At 38.3% G+C, this 8,706-nt stretch overlaps 1 protein-coding gene across 2 annotated transcripts in view; it reads left to right on the top strand.

Moving 5' to 3' along the window:
* The first annotated feature begins 5,214 nt into the window (after positions 1 to 5,214).
* The window catches only part of LOC122659637 (bZIP transcription factor TRAB1-like), a 9,057-nt gene continuing 5,565 nt past the window's right edge, over positions 5,215 to 8,706 (top strand). The window contains exons 1-4 of one of the 2 annotated variants that reach the window (XM_043854732.1): positions 5,215 to 6,529; positions 6,706 to 6,782; positions 7,534 to 7,605; positions 7,706 to 7,735. In XM_043854732.1, coding sequence (XP_043710667.1) covers positions 5,363 to 6,529; positions 6,706 to 6,782; positions 7,534 to 7,605; positions 7,706 to 7,735 — 1,346 coding nt within the window. In that variant the 5' untranslated portion in view covers positions 5,215 to 5,362. The remainder of the gene's footprint in view (positions 6,530 to 6,705; positions 6,783 to 7,533; positions 7,606 to 7,705; positions 7,736 to 8,706) is intronic. The other variant, XM_043854733.1, reaches the window with a different exon arrangement.

Consider the following 8,706-nt stretch of genomic DNA (forward strand, 5'->3'; position numbering starts at 1 on the left):
TAGGGGTACTAGAGGAACTGGATCGGACAGGGAATTGCATGGGATAAAGATCCTACCTAGATGTTAATAGCCCCTTGCTTCAGTTGCAAAAGACATCAGCTTCGAGACTCTCCAGCAGCAACAAAGGTGAATTTCGAGTGTGGTGTTTTTTGGTGTAACTGTGGTTGCAGTCTTCTTTCTTATTTCAAAATAGTGATGGATGATCTTGCTCGTGGTTGATGCAACAGAGTCAGCTGTCCTCTTCTTGCTCCCTAATCCCCCGATTCTCTATAGTTTGTTTTCCTCTCCAACTGTATAATATGTACTTTGCTCGCAATAAAAAGCAAATATATAAAATGTATGAATATTATATAACTAGTAGTAGGTATAAGACTTATTTGATTTGCAGTGTATTCGAAGTGTAGACGTATTAGAGATATTGTCCTTAAGGTTTTCAAACACACCAACTTGATACTTTTCTTTTGAACTCACATCCCCTTATAAGTCCTATGAATACTTATAAGCTAATCCTTACTCTTGTAGGCATGCAATGTGGGATTAAACATGATTCTATATCTCTTTGCAACATTAGGGTCGTTCATGTTTTTTTTTCTTTTTTTTGTAAACCAACATAAGGGTTATTTACGACTACAAATTACGACACTAAAACAACAAAACTTGGAAAAATATTTTAAAAACAACTTTAAAACTTTGACATCAAAACAACCTAAATACAACAAAGGTAAGGGAATGCTAACCGGTCATGTAACAATGCACTAGCACGGTGGCGTGCACAGAAGCATTGGTTTGGATGAGAATTTCTGTTAGAAAAACACTGATATCAAAAGAAGAGGACAAAGGGATAGCTTGAGTCAAACGAGAACGCTCTGACATTAAGACAGTATTTGCACCCTACTACTGCACTGGGTTGCAGCAAATCTACGTGCCTCCCAAGATAAAACAGGTTGGACTGATTGTTGATTTGCCGAGACAGTAATCACTTGAAACTATCAGAGAATTGAAAATTCGTTAATGCCTGACCGACTGAAATCGTTCCACACAAATTGAATGATTTGAGTTATCCATTTCACCTCTATTTATTGTGGTGAATGTATGATTATGTATCCCTTCAAGACACCTCATGGAATGGGTGTGTCCATTGACATGAGTGGATAGGATTAAAAGATTCTAATCCAAGCACTTATATGTAAGTGTCTCTTGAAGATATCCCATGATGTAGGTGTGTCTCTTGGATCAATGGATTATTTTAAAAGATTCCAATCCAAGTGCTATGAATGCACCTATACATATGGATATATCTCTTTGAAGATACATGTCCCTTAGCCAAAAAACCAGGTCAACATTGAACCAAAGAATGACCCAAAACCGTCCACACAATTATTGAAAAAATTCCAACAATTTCGATATCACTGAGGCAGTTGAATGATCTTTTCGTGCGTTATTGTGCCTAGGCATAGTAATCACGTGACCGATTAGGGTTCTTTTTCCCATACAACAATTTATAGAGGCCCTTCAATTAATATAAGTAATGGGTCTACCAATAAAATGGGATCTGCTGATCTTGTTGTGGGCATGCTTTACTATTTTGGGTAAACATTGTATTTAATTGTATTATCCTTGAGCTCAATACCGTTAAGGGTTGTATGTAATCCTTATTGTATATTCAAATAGTGATCAGTTTCAATCCTTGTTCACCTACCGAGTACCCACAGAAGGCAAGGTTTTATATTAATAGTGTGTATGTGAATATCTATATTATTAGGGTTAATAATGGATGGATGGTAGCCACGTTGGTCTATGCACAATCCTTTGTAATCCCCTCTCTCTGTCTCTTTCTCATTTACAAACATGACATGAAGTATCAAATCTTAATTTTTGTGAGAGACCATACATTGGGGACTCGGCTCCTGTCTTGCACCCTACTCGGGCTGGGCTGCATATGCAGTGTCGAACACAGTGAAGTGTGAAAAGACCGTCTCACCCCTGCACATGCAACCCGAACAGGGTCTTGGACAGAATCCTTTTCTATACATTGGAGGGCGGGGTCCGCAAGCATCTCTTGTCTATCTTTCTTAGAATTACAAGAGTTGTGCCAATTTCTCTATCAATCAAGGGAGAATGCCTTTTACCAAAAATAAAAAAATGGAGAATAACTATATTCAGTTTATACCAAGAAGCACAAAAGCCTTTCTTCAATTTATCCCCATAATCTTACTAAATGGGGAAGACAATTGTTAGCATAGTTGGTTGGTGGCTTGCTAGTAGAGTGCAAGCACATAAGAGCAATGATTTAGTTCCAGAATCGGCATTGGTATCGTTCATTGATCATTGACGAAACCAATATCGATACTGATAATGATATTGATACTGACATCAATACTGACACATATCGATCGTAACAAAACAACACGGAATCAAGACATCAGTTTTCAACAACAAAAGAAAGGATGTTTGTACCATATTGATCGGTATGATACCGATTTGAATCAAACGATACAACTGAATCGATACCGATACAAACGATTCGATATCACCACCTAGAACTATACCTAAGGGGTCACATGTTCGACTCTCATGTCTTCAGTTTGTGCCTTAAGGCACCCCCACTTCCTCCCTCATTCTCTAGTAATCGTAGTTAAAGGTCCATGGAACATATTAAATAGGGAAGGGGAGAAAGAGAGCAAGAGAGAGCTGACACGGTGACACCACATGGAAGGACAAAGGAGACGGTAGGGAGAGAGGTAGACAGCAGAGAAGTATGGGAGAAGGAAAATGGGAGGGAGAGAGCGAGGTTTTAAAACCAAGAATCTGTCCCTGCTGATATCGATTCACATTGGATCAGAATTTGCTGGAATTGGTCCCAAGAATTCTAGAATCAACCATTTGATCTGAAAACTCATCGATTTAAGGGAATCTTGGTTTGAATGTTTCGATTAGAAACGATAGAAATCAGGGTCGATCACGACTGATTCATCGATTTTTGAAACCCTATGTTACGTGCAAGATAATCTAAAAAAATAAAAGAAAAAATAAAAGAAAAAATAATAGGGAGAAGGAGAGAAAAAATAGAAAAAAGAGAAATTAAGAGTGGAGAGATAAGAAATATGAGAGAAAATAGAGATGTTTTACGGATGAAGTCTGGTGTCACGGCGTAATTAGGAGGTCATCAATCATCTTCTCAAGATAACTCAAGAAACAATTTAGGGATGTTCATTCTTTGTGATTCCATTATGTATTATGATATTTAAAAGGAAGTGTTACAGTTAGATAATTACTACACAATATCCACCATTCTCATCTATTATAACCATTCCCACGTACATACAACTATTAAACACGTAGACTCTTAAGTTCTAACTTCACATAACTACTTAGACCGTACCTTACACTACTCCTGCATCCACAGGTTACATGAAGCAAATTAGACATGTAACACCCTAAGAGAGAGATGTGAGTCTATTGGCAATAGAGTTTTCCAATATTAAGCATATATACTGTATACAAGAGGATATTGTATACGAAAGCACTATTTTGGGTGGTTTACCAAACTTTGTTTTGATTAATTTGATTAAAGGGAAGATTAGGCAGGTAATTTTGTAAACAAAAATCCATTTTTTGTGTAATCATATAATTTTCTTTTCTTTTTTTTCTTAATTTTTTGGGGTTTTATTTTTTGAGAGGATTTTTTCTTCACTCATAGTTTAAAGACACACAGGATGTTGCTCATTTCTTCTCTCCCCCTATTGTACAAGTCTAAAAATGGGAAAATTATCTCCTTCCGTTCTTTGTGCGGCCCAGTTACCCAATTCCTCTAATAGGGTGGTGGTGGATTCCATTCGAGCAAAATGTTTGAGTAGGGGTAAGGTGATCATTCCAACCCCCCTTCTTAGAGAAACTAAGGAACTGAAGTAGATAAAGATCTATAAAAATACGCTTAGAATGGGTGAAGAGTGAAGACTCTCTTCCAAATTCAGCAAAAACAAGGATAGATGCATGAGTGAAAGAGAGAAACTAGATCCTCATTCCTCCTTATCTAAGTAAAACACCTTAATCCTTAATCCCCCACCAGTTGCCCCTTAATTCAATGAATATTGAAGAAATGATGGCTTTCTTTCTACACAATCCTTTCCCGGTAGCCCCCCATTCCCCATTCCCCATTCCCCATTCCCCCCTTAAAACATGCTAGCAGTCTTTACGCATGGAATCCCTTGTAGAATCTTGTTTAAGTCAATTATTAGGATAAGACATCATGGTTTAACAAATCTCATAACTTGTCTTTTGTCTTTTAAAGCCGAGGAATCCAACGATCAAGAAAACCGGATCACAATGATCACACTCGTCCATCTTTCAAAGCAAACGCTGGTGAAGGAAACTTTCCTTCATTGCAAGTGGAGGGAGAAAGCAGCAGGAGTGCGTAAAGTACCCCGTGCGTACATTTAAGATGGAGTAGTAATCGCATTAAAAAAATGGAAAAATTTGTAACAGATTGTCGGAAAGCGAACGTGGAGGGCATAGATGGCTCCATGTAGCGAAACATGATTGGTTAGAAGTCACATCAAAGGTCTGATTTGTCCACGTTGCGGTTTCTTTGTGGTTGTGGAGCCAATATTATTTTGGATTAGTTTAATTCCCTTAAAGCGAAGCTCCCAGTCTTATATGCCGACTCGTGGAGTACAAAGTGTGGACACTTGGCATCATTTGAGAACATCCCAAAGGAGAGAAGCTGCAAAAACCCCTCGCACGGTCGCAGCAGCAAAAGAAAAAGAAGAGAAAATAAAAGAAAAAAACAAATAAATTACCGAATTAACAGGTAAAAAAACCCAGTCTCTTTCTTTCTCTCTATTCTCTTCTCCTTCTCTGTGTCTGCTTTTTTATTTATTTATTTATTTTTTTTGTTCTTCATATTGTAAATATTTGTCGATTTTATATATTTTAATCTTCGTATATTGTATTTCTATTTATCTGATCTGCAAAGTTTCTTCGTTTGGTGAGGGATTTTGTTCTTCTTTTTTATGTTTGTTTGCAGCGATTGGTGAATTTAGTGGTGGAAAGTAGAAATCTGTGTGGGTTAGGGTTTTCTAATTTTTTTTTTAAAATTGTCTTTCATTGATTCGAGCTTGGAATGAGTTCGGTTAGAACTTAGGAAGTTCCTTCTGATTCGGCTTTAGCTTTGAAATATTTAATTATTTTGCTAAAATTTTGACTATCTGAATTCTGATTCAGCTCTGAGGCTTTGTGGTTTGGTGAATTTTGGATTTGAAAGCGAAGAAAATAAGAAAGTGGGAAGAACGGAAGAATTGAATTCGATGGTTATATGATCTTGGTTACCTTGATTGCACTGAAGAGTTGAATCCAATTGAGAATGGGATCTCATTTGGACTTTAAAAATATTGGCGATGGACTGATGCCGGAAGGAAGTGGTGGTGGTGCTGGAAGGTTACCGGGTAATTTTACACTGACACGACAACCTTCTGTTTATTCGTTGACCTTCGATGAGTTTCAGAACTCCATGGGTGGCCTTGGGAAGGACTTTGGCTCGATGAACATGGATGAATTACTCAAGAACATCTGGACTGCTGAAGAGACTCAAGCCATGGCTTCTTCCTTAGGTATTGCTGAAGGTGGGTTCCCTGGAGGGAATCTGCAGAGGCAGGGTTCTCTAACTCTGCCTCGGACGCTCAGTCAGAAGACCGTTGATGAAGTTTGGAGAGACTTGTTTAAGGATAGTAACGATGGCAAGGACGGGAGCAGCACCGGGGTATCAAATTTGCCGCAGAGGCAACAGACTTTAGGGGAGATGACTCTGGAGGAGTTCTTGGTGAGAGCAGGGGTTGTGAGAGAAGAGGCTCAGATTGTCGCAAAACTGAATGAGAATAGGTTTGTCAGCGATTTTTCACATTCTAATGGCAACACCGGTCTTACTCTCGGATTTTCACAGCCGCATCGGACCGGCGGAGCTGTCGCCAATCGGACTGTTGAGAGCAACAACCTATTACAGAATCAATCTCTAAACCTAACTATCAATGCAAATGGGATCATATCCTCTCTGCAGCAGCCGCATCAATCACCACAACCACAAACACAAACACAGCAACAGAAGCAGCAGCAGCAGAAACAACAACAACAGCAACTTTTCCCCAAGCAAGCGCAAGCTACCGTGGCTTATGTTCCCCCAGTGCATTTAGCAAACAGCGTGCAGCTGGGTAGCCCTGGAGTGAGGGGTGGAGTTGTAGGAATCGCGGATCCGGTTGTAAACCATGGTTTCGTTCCAGGTGGTGGGATGGGCATGGTTGGTTTAGGAGCTGGGGCTGTTGCAGTTGCATCTGGATCTCCCGCAAATCAGTTCTCTACGGACGGGCTTACTAGGAGTAATGGGGATACTTCTTCCTTGTCTCCAGTTCCTTATGCGTTCAATGGAGGTCATAGGGGGAGGAATCGCAGTGGGGCTGTGGAGAAAGTGGTCGAGCGGAGGCAGAGGAGGATGATTAAAAACAGAGAGTCAGCTGCAAGATCACGGGCTCGTAAGCAGGTGAAATTTGATTGAAAAGACATTTAAGGTTCTTTAAGAAACGAAAACTATTATAAGCTGGTGAACAGTTTTTTTAGGAGGTGCTTTTTTTTGGGGATCCCGAGATAGGTTATCTTACATTCTTACTGTCTAGAAAGTATGAGTGTATGACTAAACTCATGGCCACACTGTCCTAGGCTAAGCGGAAACCAACTGTGCGGAATCCAAACATTGCATCTGTGCCATATATTGGATATGACTTCTCCTTCTCAATGTAAATACTTGTTTCATCGTTGTCTGGGTTCCGTTTGTAGCAGTACTACTTCTTCTGATGCCACTGCTCGAACCCTTGACAACTATGGTTGAATTTTTGTCTTTGTACACCACTAGAGGCATGAAAAAAGTGGTAGAGCATAAAGATAGCGTGTAAGTTCATTACCCTTCTAAGCTGAACTTTAGAGGAATGGATACTGTGGAGAAGTCAAGAAACATATGATTGTTGTATCCAATTCAGTTGTAGTTTAGGCGGACTTCTCCTTTTAGTGGAGGAGTCTTGTATTTCTGTGACTGCTTCATACCTTTTGTCCTCATAAGTTTACTGATGAGGGGAGATAAAATAAAATTTGTTAATTTAGAACAGGAGAATGGAAGATTACTGACTACAGTTATTCTAGTGTAAAGGAGCTTTATGAAAATTCTGACAGATATAAGTGACATCGTTATATGATAATCATGCAACACCTCACTGCTTTTCAAAATTGATTAGTTTAAGGACCAGCATGATAGTGGTGAAGTGGTGTGACTGGACAAAAAATGGAACACACGAGAAATATTAACCATGAAGTCCTTATAATCCAGTTCATGGTAATGTTGTAGTGCATGCATGTGATATAAGTAGAGTATGATGAAGCTGGTACTGTTACATAGCCAAATGGACCTATAGATTGAAAGAAAAAAAACCTCGTGTTGGGTGTAATATGTTAGTCCTGATTGTGGAATATTTGTTTACCATTGGTTTCTGCCAGGCTTATACCATGGAACTGGAAGCAGAAGTTGCAAAACTTAAGGAGGAGAACCAAAAATTGCAGGAAAAACAGGTATTTTTATTTAATGCATTTTAGTTCTTGACATTGCTAACCGTTAGTTGGATAAATTTATTGGGGCAAATCCTCATTTACTATAATTTTGTTGTTGCAGGCAGAAATCATGGAAATGCAGAAAAACCAGGTATATGGCTTTCTCATGCTATTTGCATCAAATAGTATGAATCATAAGTATTTCTAAAGCTAATATATCGTAGCTGATAAATGAATGACTTCTTAGAAACATTTTTCCTGCTTATCTTTCTTATTGGCAGAATTATCTGTTTGCTGCTTCAATAACAAATTTCTATATTAAGTTGACATGGTTTAGTAGTTGAAACAAAAAAGGCCAGCATTGTGTTTCCTAGAGTTGCTATGTGAATATTATTGATTAGCAATTTCAGGATATTTTATTTCTTTCTGTGAAGTTCTTAATGTTGACTTAATCGTCATTTTCAATGTTAATTATTAAAAAAAAAAAAATCTTATTTTGGATATTTTAGTTTCAACATAAAAAATAAATCTTATTTTAGTTTTCAATTCTGGATTCCTAAGTTCTTAACCTACTTAAGAACCTCTTTATTCTAACCTCATTTCCGGGGATAAGTCTTCATGTTAAGAATGTTGTGAGTATCAAGTCAACCTTTTTATGTGGTTACAACTTTATTGTCAATTTGTCATGTACAGCTTTGTAGATCTTTTCTAATATGGGTAAATACGAACATCATACCCCAAGGGGTCAGCTCAGTTGGCAAAAGACCAACTCCTCAAATAAGAGGTCATGAGTTCAAACCACCTTGGGGCCTACCCCATCCCCTAATTCCCCCCCCCCCCCACCCCATAATACAAGCTCTTAATCCTAAAAAAAATATGAACATCATGAATGTCGGTACATCTATCTGACCCTTCAATCATTACTATGTGAATTGTGAAACAAATTGTGTTTCACGAAACTTTTGAAACTGGACAAAGTTTCAAAACAGGAGTTGTAGTTTTTTTCTCAGCCCTCCTTGGTTCAAAGGATTTATAATCTGTCATGTGACTGGAGTATATGTTCCCTACTGACTAATTAATTTGTTAGAGAATACCAAATGAGTCAAGCTGGAATATTTATCT

The sequence above is a fragment of the Telopea speciosissima genome, chromosome 4, assembly GCF_018873765.1.
Source record: "Telopea speciosissima isolate NSW1024214 ecotype Mountain lineage chromosome 4, Tspe_v1, whole genome shotgun sequence".
In the NCBI taxonomy this organism is placed as follows: Eukaryota; Viridiplantae; Streptophyta; class Magnoliopsida; order Proteales; family Proteaceae; genus Telopea; species Telopea speciosissima.